Source organism: Mya arenaria, chromosome 3, assembly GCF_026914265.1.
Source record: "Mya arenaria isolate MELC-2E11 chromosome 3, ASM2691426v1".
In the NCBI taxonomy this organism is placed as follows: Eukaryota; Metazoa; Mollusca; class Bivalvia; order Myida; family Myidae; genus Mya; species Mya arenaria.
In genome coordinates this window covers 28,397,643-28,412,796 of record NC_069124.1, presented here as the reverse complement: position 1 = coordinate 28,412,796, position 15,154 = coordinate 28,397,643, and the positions used below count along the sequence as shown (strand labels likewise).

Genomic DNA, 15,154 nt, shown 5'->3' with positions numbered 1-15,154 from the left:
AATATAATTAACATAATATATATATAATAAAACGACCATTGGTAAACTTAATTATTGCCGAATGCATCTGAAAGTATATCATTTCGATCTTGGTCAGAAAATGAAAACCCCCTTTATTTACTTGTAGAAATGGTCGAATTTGGCATATTTCGAATGTGAGTTTAGTATTTTATGTGTTACTTCATACAGTTCTGTCGATTAGTTATATGTTTCATAATTATTAAAATAATTAAACTGACTGCCTTAAAGATTTAAGATTCGAAAACAAATGGGCCCTAACAATGAACAGAGATGCACGATTTACTTTTTATTAATTGCTATAATTTCCCCGCCGGAAGCCGTATGTAAGTGTATCATTGTATCCTTTAGCGACAGCTTGACATTCGCCATCCTATATCTGATATGAAAATGTAAACAAGTATGTCAAAGCGAAACTACGCGTTGTATAGGTGTGATGCTTTGTAAGTATGGATTTACGTTCATCATTGTTTTGGATCTGTTTTGCCGCCGGAATGGAACGGAACATGAGCAGAAAGGTACCCATATATTTATATATTTTTTAACAAAATGTTGAGAACAAATTTTGAGGTATTAAAAGTATGTATAATACTTTTTTTTCAGATTTATCTTGTGCGCAGTTTAAAGGCAATTGTGGTTTAAGCTCTACGTAAACATAGTACGAAGTTCAACTTCCTTACGTTCATTTATGAATGCATTGTTGAATGTTTAAGTACCCTTTCAATGGCGCATAGAATAAACGACATTTGTATGATTCGATATTTATGCTCTACGAAACATTGAGTCATTCACAACGTTCGCGACAAAAGCAGATTTAACAAGAAACGCTACATTCACAACAAATCTCGACATTTACGACATTATCCATTTACGACATTCACAACTAATCGCGACATTTACGACATTATCCATTTACGACATTCACAACAAATCTCGACATTTACGACATTACCCATTTACGACATTCTCAACGAATCTCGACATTTACGACATCATCCATTTACGACATTCACAACAAATCTCGACATTTACGACATTATCCATTTACGACATTCACAACTAATCGCGACATTTACGACATCATCCATTTACGACATTCACAACTTCTCGCGACATTTACGACATTATCCATTTACGATATTCACAACTAATCGCGACATTTACGACATTATCCATTTACGACATTCAGAACTTATCGCGACATTATCCATTTACGACATTCACAACTAATCGCGACATTCACGACATTATCGGGATTTATGACATTGGGATTTAAAGCATTTACAACAAATCGCGACATTCACAAAATTATCGTCATTTATCACATTCGCGACATTATTGGAATTTACGACATTGACAAAATAAACGGCAATCGACGACATTCACAACATTCGTTATATTTACAACGTTCACATAATTATTGAAATTTTAAGACATTCACAACATTAGTGGCATTAGCGACATTCACAACAATCGCGACATCCTCGACATTCTTGACATTCTGAACATTCGATTCATTCGCGACATTCACAAAAATCACATGTGCAACAATAACAACATCAACGACATTCACGACATTTACGACATTCACGACATTTACGACATTTTCATCATTCACGACATTTTCAACATTCACTACATTTGCGCCATTCACTACATTTGCAACATTCACGACATTTTCAAATCACTACATTTGCGACATTCACGACATTATCAACATTCACGACATTTGCGCCATTCACGACATTTACGACATTCACGATATTTACGACATTCACGACATTCACGACATTTACATAATTTACAGCACTCGCGACGATCACGGCGAATGTCGTTCTAACCTATATTCGAATAAAACGATAAAACGGTTCGAATGTCGTATGTTAATTCAGCCTACTTCACATTTTTGCGTGGGAGATACCATACGTGCTGAAATAAATGTATTTAATTAGCCATGCGTATATTTCATATGTTTAACCGAATTTACTATGAAGTGTTAAAGAACAAACCAGATCAGAACAGAACAGATCAGAACAGACCGTCATAAAGACTTGTCATAAGAACATTGTCGAATCACATGAAATTATATTATAAATGTCAAGTGTATGGACATGTTTAGTGCGAAATAAGCAAACATATTGTATTACATCGACAAGGTATAAAGTGTAAGATTTAAGTGATGTTCTCAAGCTGAAATCAAACTTTGGTCTCGAAAAATTCTTCTACATTTAATTGCTACGTACTTGTACAAGTGAATTGCTCCAAAGTTACTTTATCTTTACATACAAAAGTGGATTTATTTTTACCGCAATATTCGCACTTACTCGACTTTGGACAGCATATTTGTTTAAAGCACGAACAAAGCCTCCATATTTACTTGTTTTAAAGTAACGTCATTTATACTATTACATGAACATAAACATTTGAATGTTGACAGTTTTCGCTGCAATGTTCAATTCTTGACAGATTCTGATACATGTATATTGATTTTGTTAATTTACGTTTGCATTCATTTTGACCACAGTGATTTGGTGGGAATGAGCTCCTTCTTTGGTGTCATTTGACCTGTACAAAATTTAGTGACATTTAACCTAAAATATTTTATTTTTTTCTTCAGATTTATCAAAGGGGTCACTCCTACCAACTATCTAGCATAAAATAACTATGAATTACTGGACTTCAACGGCAGTCGTCATTATTTGAGCAGTACAGTACGTGTTAATGGTGGTATAATCATTTTGAAAGTGATTAATTTCATGAATCGATTTTTTTCGTTTCAGGTGGTCGGATCCTGATACTGGGTGCTGGTATTTCCGGTATAACCGCTGCAAAGACGCTCCACGAGGCCGGGCACCAGAACTTCCGGATTATTGAGGCTTCCGGTCGCCTAGGGGGCCGCATCCACGAGGCGACCCTCGGGAGCCATACCGTGGAACTCGGGGCCATGTGGATTTACGGAAAGGGGTCAAACCCTCTCTATGACCTCGCTATGAAATACAACATCTCCCTTGTTGGAAGTGCCGTCGACGACTGGACGGTAAGGGATGAAAACGGATATGACGTCACTGATAACGCTAACGTCGCCTTAGCCAATATCACAAATGTTTTGAAACAGTTCAACGCCCACGGAACACACTCTAAAGTCACAAGATCGCCTGATTTCAACGTGCAATCGGGGCTACGTCACTTCGAATGGCGTCCAAAATCGCCGGTTGATGACGTCGTGGAAACGTTTGTCCTTGACTTTGAAGTCGGCGCAGGTCCGGACGTTTTGTCTGGATCCAATCTCAACATGAACGAAACTTACGAAGATTTCGGAAATTTCGAAATGCTCGCTGTAAAAGACCCTCAGGGATTTGCCTCAATTGTTCGAAAATTACATGACGACATTCTTGACCAAGATGACTTTCGAGTGGAGTACGATAAAACTGTTGTCAGCATAGATCAAAGCGGAAGTGACGTCACGGTTTTAACTGCTGATGGAGAATCGTACACAGCAGACTATGCGATAGTGACCTTTAGTCTTGGCGTGCTCCAGGAAAGAAAAGTCAGATTTACACCAGAATTATCGAAATCCAAAATGCTTGCCATTGACAAATTTGCTATCAACAAATACACTCACATTTACGTAAGGTATCAGGGAGCATTTTGGGATGACACCTTATTCATATTATTCGCATCAAAGTTACGCGGGCGTTTCAGCTGTTGGCTCAATATGAACTCAATTTATCCAGAGAGTAACATTCTGCAGTTATCCCTATTTGGCCAAGACTCCACTTGGGCCGACCGGTCCACGGATAGGGACATTCTAGCGGAAATGCAGCGGACCCTTAAAACCATGTACCCTAATATAACCATTCCGGAACCCCTGGATTTCAAGATCTCAAGATGGAATACCGACCCTTTGTTTATGGGAGCATTCAGCTACTGGCCTGCCACTTTTACGGAACAGGATATGACGTCACTTCGAAAACCGGAAGGGAGAATATTTTTCTCTGGGGAGCACCTGCATTCCTTACACTACGGATTCGCTCACGGCGCTTACATAGTTGCTCAAAGTGTCGCCCGCGATGTTATGGAGTGCGTTAAAAATGGACACGCCGAGTGTACATGTTCATTTGACCTTGATCTTGACACTCAAGACCACTGCCACAAACAGCAATGCAATGCAACGAAACATTGTTTCTTAAATTATAAATATCATTACCTATATGATGTTCATTTGACGTTCTGGTGTATGGGTGTGGTTATAGTGACGATGGTGTCAACCTCAGTTCTTCACTTGTCAGGGGCTTCTGACTCAATCATTGCGGTTTATTGAGAACATGACACAAATAACTGCATACTTCGATTGTTTAATACAAATCAATTGCATTAACTCATAACAAATTATATGTTTTACCGAGAATCGTGCATTGTCATGATGTTTTACATTCACTTGGCGCCTTATCTGTATTCATGTCTTGAAAAAAACAATTGAATCGGCAAATAAAATGTAATTTTCAGTGATTATTGTTTTATAGTATTAATCTACCAATAGGCCACACTAGATAATAGTTTTGCGTGTTTGGTCAGCTTGCATAAATACACATGACATGAAAGTTCTTAAGGCTCTCCGGTGGTCGTATTTTTTATCGATTTTAATCACGAAATGAAGGAGTTATACCTTTACATGTGTGTACTGTTTATGGTATAGAAAATAATATGAATTGTTCCGGATACCCGAATGACCCTACTTTTTTCGTTATTCTGAAAAAAATGGTCCGAACAGGTACGAATCACGGGTACGAATTTGATTGGTACGAAAGTGTTGAGTACGAATCTGCTTGATGTGTCTGTTGAACTAAAAAACAAACAAAAACAATAAGGCAGCCACCTTGATGGCTTCTTGTCTTAAAAAATATTCTAGCTGTAGTTTCAAAAATTCCCGTTTTAGTACCTACCCTATTTTTTCAGACATGTCATAGAAAACATACATAATATTTTATTTGGTCTAAGAGACCTCTTTTCGTCCGGAAATGGAGCCTTTTCTTTTCTTACTTGAGAAAAACTGAATATTATTAAATGAAATTTCCCAGAGAGAAGGTTCGGCTCTTGATCTAAAAATCAATAAAATGCTTGGTTATTTAAGGAACTCACGTGCCAAACATACCCAGTTCAATCCACTAAAATAACAGTATACTGTACCGATAATTCACCATCTTTAAAAAAGGTAATTATTAAAAAATATCAAAACAATATTCCAATTATATATAAATATGTAAAAAAAATAATAGTTTACCTATAAAATCTAACATGTTGCTGTGTTTAAACGAATATTTAGGGGTGAAATATTTACTTTTTTGTTGAGTGCTTAAAATCGATAATCCATCGATGGAAAATATATTGACATGTGCAAATTCAATAATGCTGATAAATAGCCTTTTTTCGGAGAAAATATAATATTTTTCCGATTTTGAAGTTTCATTTGAAAACAAAGTATCATTTATATAAAAAATATATTACTGGAATTGCTATTCAAACAACGATTTCACAGGGTGGGCGAATAGTCGGTAAGGGCGAAACCGTGGTCCTTAACAAGTATGGAGACGTCGAACAAGCTATTTACTTAGTGTGGCCTTTCAGCATAGTTTCTTGTATTTTTAACGCAGTAGTAAAACGCGTCGCTTCATGTCTTATAATACCTGGAAAAAGAGGTACCATGAGATACAGGTCCAAGCAAAGAATATGATATTTGGCATTCTATTGGAGAAGAACATGTAAAACAAACTTAACAATTGTAAAACAACTTATTTATAATATGATCTTACCAAATAAAAAGGTAACTTACTATTATATAATTTATATCGAAGTTTCTTTTCCGATTTTAACAGACAATAGGCTGAAAGCCACCCCCCCCCCCCCCCACACACACACACACCACCCACCCCTAGGTACGCGGTATTTAAGGAGTTTTTAATGAGGTTTCAGTTAAGCTTATATGGACTTTACTCTTAAGGATCTTAATTATTTTGCAATAATACACTCTTCTTTTGGAATCAGTCTGAACTAAATTATGAAAAATTACACGTAAAACACTACAATCGATTAATGGCATTGTTATTATTTTTACGAACTACTTTAACTAAAGGACCGACTTACATCCGAGGGCTCGCCGTACGGTGGAGAAGGCCGAGTTGTTCCGATTGAATGTAGCTTGTTCGAAACGCAGACTCTCAAAATAGTTGAAAATATTTTTACGCAAAATTCGTAATTGGAGAAGGATTTGGTACTTCGTAAGGGTGGGGTGGGAGTGGGGTGTGTGGTGGGGGGGGACACCATCAGACATTGGCAGAAGTTGATATGAGATGTAGTTACAAACTACACCCTGTGTTACTCGTAAGATGAGGTAACTCGAGAATAAAAGTCGGTCCCAAACGTCTTCGAGTTATCGCCTTTTAACTTGCATAATTATATTAACACGAGTCAGTCATAGTAGAATAAATGAAAATAATCTGATGTAGTTAAGTTGAAATTTATTTCGTTTCGTTCTATTGTCAACCCTTTAATAATAAGTTCCAGTTGTTTCGATTTTTTTTTCGAAATAACAGCGATCTTGATTTACCGAAGAAAGGGTCGATATAACATCAAGGCAGGCCGGGACGAAGTGATAACATTACGTACTCGGACTTCCGGAATAGTATTATTTTACGAAGTTAAAACGAAACTCAGTGTTGACGAGTTTTCGTTTTTAATGGTCAACAATGAAGACAATTATATATTTAAAGTGGTGAATTATGCAGTGTTTGAGTTGATTAAAATACCTTCTCGAATTTGAAGGTAATGTTTATTGAGAGTCTTATTATTCATCAGATCATTAAGATCAGATTTCTTTCAACTTTCGATTCAGTCAGTATGGGTTTTCCTATTAAAAGACTTAAGCTGGATTTAATATAAGACACTGTCTAAAGTCATTTAAGTTATAAATACGTGTATCCATGTCACGAAAAGTAATTTTATTTATTAGAATTAGAATGCAGAAATTATATTGAGTAAATGTGTGATTAACTCGTCGTATTTCATTAGGTTACTAGTTTATGATCTTTCGTTAATAACTTCCTTGTCAACAGAACTAATTTTAGAACAAACGAGCAATTATTGCTTGTACCTGGCCTATTTTTGAAGTTTGAATTTTGGACATCATATATATTTATGTGACACTGCAAATGTGTGTGTCTTTCAAAAAAGTATTTCTTATGTTGCGTTTATATACCGAACGTATACCAACGTGGGCAAATTTCCATTTTACCGCTGGGGTATATTTTGGACGATTTCATATAGAAGATGAGAGCATGACTAACTATTAAAATGTCAATAGTCTGTGTTAAAAAGATAATTAAACATGATGATGAAGCTTATATTACTGACGTATGATTTCAATATCTGTTTTTATACCGCTCTTATTCTTTTAGCGATATTAATTAATAGTTCGTACATGAAGTAAGATTAAGAATGGGCTGAGAAAGCGTAGCGAACACGACCTTTTCTTAATAATTTAGATATTACTTCAGGTCATCTTACTGACTAATAATACAACCTCATTTGCAACGCAAAATCTGACGCAGGGAGTGTGTATTGGATGAGTGGCAGTAGGTTGACCCCTAAACACCCGCGAAGGTTAAAATTCTGAAAGATTAAGCCTTGTACTTAATGAAGGCTCATCTGAAAATTCATTGGCTGAGATTGTAGGTTGTATTCTAAGTAATAGTTAGATGACATGAAGAGAATTCTAAATGATTAAGAATGTGCAGAGTGAGCGTAGCGAACGAGTCCTTCTTAATCATTAAGAATTCACTTCATGCTATCTAACTGACTTAGAATACAACCTCATTGGCTGATGTATTGTCAACGTCGACGTAAAATGTGTGTATCGGATGACTGACGGTAGGCGGACCTTTAAACACCCGCGAAAGGTGAAATTCTTAATGATTATGTCGACTTCTTAATGATTGCCTATCTGCAATACCATAGGCTGAAAATGTAGGTTGTATTCTAATTTGACTTAGAATACAACCTACAATCTCAGCTAATGAAACTGCAGATAGGCCTTTATTAAGTACAAGCCTTAATCATAAACTCCGCCCATGCTTAATCATTAAGAATTCTCTTCATGTCATCTAACTATTGCTTAATGTAACTAAATCGTGTAAGAGCGAAAAGTTAAGGGTAAAATTTATGCTTATTTTGTGATGTCCTCTATTCTATTGCTAACTGCCAAAACGGGGTAACGCCTGGAAATGCGATCTTTAGCCTTACGATCCTTATTGTAACGGGGCCCATGAATAGTAAACAGAAATGCATGTATAAATATTTCTTTCTCCGTAGCGTATCACCCTCTGACCCGAATGTCGGCATACTGACGTCATAATCTGAGCAAATAGAGATTGAACAGTCAGCGGCGTTAACTATGTCAGACAGCGAATCGACCACCAGTTCTTCGTTTGTGACTTTGAGCGATTCCGACGACGACGACGTGGAGAAAAGCCTAAGTTTAAGGGATGTTAGCATCTCAGGTAACGTTATTGACGGCGAACATTCGTCGTCGGAAATCAAGCTGGTGGTTTTTTTGCACACCGTGTTGTTTACGACGTTAATTTCTTCCTTTACAAATAATTATGATGAAGTTAAAAATATCAGAACAAAAGCACAACAATAAAATAATGTCAAAACACAGAACGTCGTAGTTTTGCCGTGTTATCCCATTTGTTATTTATTTCAGTATCTTTTTTAATATAAATGTTTCATTTCAGATAATGAAGTTGTGTGTTCGCGGGCGTTCGGGAACATCACGGTGTCCGTGGTCAAGGCAGATATTACAGAGTTGAACGAACAGGTAAAAAAGGGCCGCGTTTTAATAAAGATCGAAAATATCGTTTGCTAAGCCATTTATCGCATTCTGTCCGTATTTCACGGGTAATCCTGAGCACTCTGAAGCAGCGTAAGGTTTATGACTAAAATATCGTATTATAACGGGACCCTGGGTTTATTAACTGTAGTGAACTGGTTGTCACAATATGACTAGCGGATCCAGGGGCGCACCCGGCGTCCCCGCCCTAAAATCGTCCAAACTTTTTATTTCTATGCAGGAGAAAAGGAATACGCCCTAAATGCACCAATTCGGAACAAAATTTGTTACCCCCCACCCTGCCAACATCTTAAACCAAATATATTTCGGTCCTAAAGGAGGGGCGCAAGTCAAAAGCTTACGCTCTTAAGTTACCCCCCCCCCCCCAACTTCAAATCCTAGATCCTTCCCTGAATATGTTGGGTACAAGAGAAGGTGCTATGCCGCAAACAAACATACGCAGGATTCAGTCTGAAACTTGAATAAAGTGGACTGCATATTAAATTAAATTATCCCAGGCGGTAGTTACGTTGACAGGACCCACGCTATTGCCCCCCCCCCCCAAAAAAAAACAAAAAAAAAAAACAATAATAATAAATAAATAAAAGGAAGTAAACATAAATATTTTCAACACTTAATTGAATGAAACATGATGATTAATATCTAAAACTAAATTGTTGATATTTATGGGTGAAAGTTTTCAGTATTTTTGAAAATATTTATTCTATATAATGTATTGTTAAAATGGCATTTCCCTATGTAAACACCCTATTTTCAGTATTTTGAAAAATTCAAACGTTCACTCATGGATGTGTTCTTTCACCGTAAGATGATTCATTTTCAAACAGTCCATTTTGCAATCATTGATACCGGGTATATATTTTCAGGTTGACGTCATTGTAAATACAACGGCCCCGAACCTTGACCTCACACAAGGGGCAGCCTCCCGCGCGCTCCTTACAAAGGGCGGCCGAAGTATCCAAACGGAAGTTAACTTGAAGAAGGGCCCAGGAAAGCTTGCGGAGGGTAGTATTGTCGTCACTTCCGGTGGAAACTTGGATTGCAAGGAGATTTATCACACTACACTGCAAAGAAGAAGACATGGGCGAGGCCATGTAATGACAGCGGTGTAGTTGTACACTCACTTAACTAAATACAATTTTCAATATTAAGAAAATATTTAACCTAATTATGTATATAATCTACTTCTTTATATCTATACGTATACATAATATTCGTATGTCGTTTTGTCTTACGATAACCCAGTTTCTTTCTTAGTTCAAATTAACACTGATATATGGTTTCAATCCAGATATGTAATCGTTAAAATGTTAAATATAAAAAGGTCAAATTTAAATGAATTTCCTCGAGAAAACAAAACAAGAGGACTGTAGAATTTTTACAATGGCATCATTTTTACATATAGTAACACTTTCCACAGATCATCAAAACCCTTGTCACAAAGTGTCTTAACGCCGCGGAAACTTCCGCCTACACGTCCATCGCATTCCCCGCCCTCGGGACCGGTAACTTAGGTTACGGCAAACTTGAGGTTGCGCGCGCCATGTTTGGGTGTGTGGAACACCACGCAACGGCGCGCACAGCCACCAACATCCGGTCCATCAAGTTCGTGATCTTCCCCAGGGATACAGAAGTTCTGCAAGCGTTCGAAGCGGCATGCAAAGGGACCTCCGTCGGTAAAGCTCTTGCAGTATACGTTCTTCATATATATATATAAGATGCCATAATTAACTTATTTTTTCTAGTTCTTTAAATCCTTTTCATTTTTTTATCCCTGCAAAAGCTGAGGTATAGTCCTTCATTTAATACCCGAGCCCTTCTAAACAAATTGCATTAAACGATGTACCGCGTACAAACTTGAGTCCCGAGTACCCCTTAAAAAGCCCTAAATTTTGCGAAACAAAACCCGTACGGGTATAACATGAATTATTTGTAATAGATTCTTGGTTTTAGCTCACCTAAGCACAAAGTGCTCAAGGTGAGCTTTTGTGATCGGTCTATGTCCGGGGTCTGTCGTCCGTCGTCAACAATTTGTTATAATCATCTTCTTCTCCTAAACCGCTTGGACAATTTTTAGGAATGATCCTTGGTTGGTGCTTTTTCAAAATTGTTCAAAGAAATGAATTCCATGCAGAACTCTGGTTGCCATGGCAACCTAAAGGAAAATGGCAACAATAGGTTATAATCATCTTCTTCTCCAAAACCGCTTGGACAATTTTGATGAAACTTTATAGGACTGATCCTTGGTTGGTGTTTTTTTTCAAAATTGTTCAAAGAAATGAATTCCATGCAGAACTCTGGTTGCCATGGCAACCTAAAGGAAAATGTCAACAATAGGTTATAATCATCTTCTTCTCCTAAACCGCTTGGACAACTTTGATGAAACTTTTTAGGAATGATCCTTGGTTAGTGCTTTTCAAAATTGTTCAGAGATATGAATTCCATGCAGAACTCTGGTTGCCATGGCAACCTAAAGGAAAATGTCAACAATTTGTTATAATCATCATCTTCTCCTAAACCCCTTGGACAATTTTGATGAAACTTCATAGGAACGATTCTTGGTTGTTGTTTTTTCAAAAAAAATCAAAGAATTGAATTCCATACTGAACTCTGGTTGCCATGGCAACCTAAAAAAATATTACAAAACTTTTTTTGGCAAATACTATTAGGCCTAGTGCTTAAATATACGGTGTGTAACACTGTCTATTGGTTATCTACCATGTTAATTCAAATTATGCCCCTGAAGAAAAATTGGCCTCACCCAGTGGGTTACAAGTTCACTATAAATACATTTTAATAAAATTTGATAGTTATGTAAAGTTTACCCTTGAAACAAGGGTAGCAAGTCTTGCTATATGGTCTTTTTGTTGGAGATTCAACTACTTTATATTTTTAGTATCAAGGGAATATATTTTAAATTTAATAAAGTCTTTAACATAGTCACTTCTAAGGTAATTATTGTGTGTGTTTTATGATCATAGATTAAAATAATTATTATACACTTTATTCTTCAGAAGAAATTTCAATTTTACTTAATGATAAATTTAATAATCAGACTTTTCCATTGAACTTCATGTATATTATTGTAAACTTCATGTAAATTATTCTAAGCTACAAATCTTATCTTCTGTGTAGTTAGTGAATAAGCCTTTTACAGAAAATGTTTATTATCACAACATGAAGGTTATTGATGTTGTCCTCGATGGGTACTGCTCTTCGGTGATAAGAATTATAGGCTGATTATTGGTTTTATTGGATGGTGCACTGTTTGTTGTTTGTGTATCTACACTTAAAGTTATTTTAGTGTGCAAGCAATTTAACATAGTTTTGACATTGTGCAGGCAATTGAACGAAGTCCTGTCAGTTGTTTGTGTATCTATACTAAAAGTTATTTCAGTGTGCAAGCAATTTAACATTGTTTTGTCAGTGTGCAGGCAATTGAACGAAGTCCTGTCAGTGTGCAGGCAATCGAACAAAGTCCTGTCAGTGTGCAGGCAACTGAAAAAAGTCCTGTCAGTGTGCAGGCAAACGAAAAAAGTCCTGTCCGTGTGCTGTTATCTGTACCAAGTGCTGTCAGTGTACAGTCAATTATCAAGTCCTGTCATTGTGCAGGCAACTAAACAAAGTCCTGTCAGTGTGCAGGAATGAGAATCGAATTCTGTCAGTGTGTAGTCAATCATAAAGTCCTGTCAGTGTGCAGGCAACTGAACAAAATCCTGTCAGTGTGCAGTCAATCGACAAGTTCTGTCAGTGTGCAGGAAACTGTGACAAGTCCTGTCAGTGTGCAGGCAACTGTGACAAGTCCTGTCAGTGATTATCCAGGCAACATGTTTGACCAATATGTTTTACAATATTCTTTGAGAGCAAATATCAAGCTATACTGATTACAAAGGTTAAACTCTTTTACTCAGGTGAGCGATTTAGGGCCATCATGGCCCTCTTATTTTACTAGTGATGGTTTTTGGCTATCGAAATTTGAACAAAATATTCTCACGTTTTCAGATACGTCTGAGAGGACTGTATGTTCACAACAGATCGGCGGCGTGACCGTTGAGTTGGAGGTGGGACACTTAGCAGAACAAAACGTAAGCTTAGACAACCTTCCTAGAACTTACTGTGTTACAGAAAACCAACAATAGTTGTCTTCGACCGGATGGGTCAGAGGCCAGACTTACGGACAATCTAAAGTTTGAGTTCAAACTCAAGTGGCAAAACTGCAAATGTTTATTTTATTCTAACTTTTCAATTTCAGGCAGACGTCAGGCGTGTAGCTGCCTGTACGCAAGTACGCGCCTGATTCCACATGACCCTGACCAAAACAATCAGCCAAGGTTGCAGTATGCGTACTTGACCACATGATCCTAAAACTGTCTATTTTCCAGTACTAGAGAATAGAAAAGAAGAACGCCCAGAATGCACTAGATTGCACCATGGCTTTCAAAAATTTCTGAGGGGGCATGCCCCCTTACGCCCTTAACAAAATTATAAATCCACATATATAGAGTGCTAGTTACGCCCCCTGGACATGAAAATGACACCAGACTGACAGTACATCGTCGACGCTTAGTTTTTAGCACTTGGACATTAAATAGTATGGTAGTGTTTGCTGTGAGTCCCGGCCTGCAGCTGACTTACTCCTACCTCGTTGACATCCTACTCGGACGGATTTGTGTTGTTGTCGTTGTGTTTTTTCAGACCGACGTGAACATTACGTCATGTACGCGACTGTTGGACTTAAGCGCAGGGTCCCTCCCAGTTTATTTTAGACTATGAGCCCCGAGTGCGTACAGATGGACGGGCCTGATATTCACGTGAAATGCGGTAGTACAGCAACTTCCGACAATAATAATAATAATAATAACTTTATTTAACGAAGGTTACATTCTAAGTGTACAATCATTAAAGACATACTACTTATTTCCAGCATGGCCTTCACACAAAAAGTATTACAAAAACACATATACTAAGTGACATATTAAGCAACATAAAAAAACATACAAACACACTATCACTATCATACATTTCTTCGACAAACACAACTCAGTTTAATATGATGATTATAAATTACAATAATTTCATACTTTAAATAATGTAGATATATTCAGTAAAACCACATTAAATCAATATATTTTCAACATTTACATATTTGGTATTATCCATTACAAGTTGTTGCAAGAATGTCATATACGTACATTAACACAATTCACAATTCATGTAAACAATAAACTTATTATTATAATGTGAATTAAATAAAGTGTCAAGATTGTTTTTCATGTGATAAAATTATTCTGCCAATAAGTAGCCTTTTAATGCATGTTTAAAGGCTGGTAGCTTATCTTTACATTTAATGTATGTAGGAAGAGAATTCCAAATTTTCATTGCTTTATAGGCAAATGTACTTTTGATATAGTTTGTTCTAGGTTTAACAACAAAAAGATCCTTGTTTTCTGAAGAACGCAAGCTATAGTGCTCATTTTTGGCAAATGTTAACAATTCTGTGAAGTACGAAGGAGTCAAACATTTCATGCTTTTGAAAACAAGTAGTGAAAGTTGATTATAGCACCTGTCTTCAAAAGATAGCAACCCTGACTGTTTGAATATGTTTCCACAGTGGCTAGTTCCCGACTTCATTATTAGCTTAATCGCTCTTTTCTGAATATTAGTGATTTGTGTGGTATCTGAGGAATGTGTAAGTCCCAAGACACTACAACAGTACTCCATGTTTGACATGATATATGCATTATAATACAATAATTTCATCTCGTATGTTAGATAATATGCTATTCTTCTTAGAAGTGCCAATTTTGAATTAAGCTTATTCACTACAGTCTTAACATGTGTATGCCATGACAATGTCTGATCAACATGCACCCCGAGGACCTTTTGACATTTCACGTTTTCTACTGACAATCCATCTATTGATAGTTCAAGTTGCAATGCATGTTTTGCCTTATAATTAGTACATAGAATCATACATTTGGTTTTTGATGGATGGATTGACATATTATTTGTCTTACACCAACAGTTCACACTAGTAAGACTTTTTTGTAGATCTGATTGAATGCTCAATATACTTGGACCTATTTTTTATAACGTGGAATCATCTGCATATAAGTCAATACATGAATTGGAAGAAATTAAAGGCATATCATTGATGTATATTAGAAAAAGTAAGGGACCGAGTATTGATCCTTGAGGGACACCCGACATAGTTTTCATTTTCTCAGAATT

The 15,154-nt window shown here is 36.7% G+C and overlaps 2 protein-coding genes across 3 annotated transcripts in view; both read left to right on the top strand.

Annotated features, from left to right (window-relative positions):
- Positions 1-347: 347 nt before the first annotated feature.
- On the top strand, positions 348-4,527 carry LOC128227614 (uncharacterized). The gene is made up of 2 exons (XM_052938316.1): positions 348-536; positions 2,799-4,527. Exons 1-2 carry the CDS (start codon positions 455-457, stop codon positions 4,337-4,339), a joined length of 1,623 nt encoding a protein of 540 aa, XP_052794276.1. The 5' UTR covers positions 348-454; the 3' UTR covers positions 4,340-4,527.
- Positions 4,528-6,663: 2,136 nt separating this feature from the next.
- The window catches only part of LOC128227676 (protein mono-ADP-ribosyltransferase PARP15-like), a 46,355-nt gene continuing 37,864 nt past the window's right edge, over positions 6,664-15,154 (top strand). Inside the window, exons 1-6 of one of the 2 annotated variants that reach the window (XM_052938422.1) lie at positions 6,664-6,837; positions 8,383-8,570; positions 8,808-8,890; positions 9,790-10,017; positions 10,344-10,599; positions 12,926-13,008. In XM_052938422.1, coding sequence (XP_052794382.1) covers positions 8,465-8,570; positions 8,808-8,890; positions 9,790-10,017; positions 10,344-10,599; positions 12,926-13,008 — 756 coding nt within the window. In that variant the 5' untranslated portion in view covers positions 6,664-6,837; positions 8,383-8,464. The remainder of the gene's footprint in view (positions 6,838-8,382; positions 8,571-8,807; positions 8,891-9,789; positions 10,018-10,343; positions 10,600-12,925; positions 13,009-15,154) is intronic. The other variant, XM_052938421.1, reaches the window with a different exon arrangement.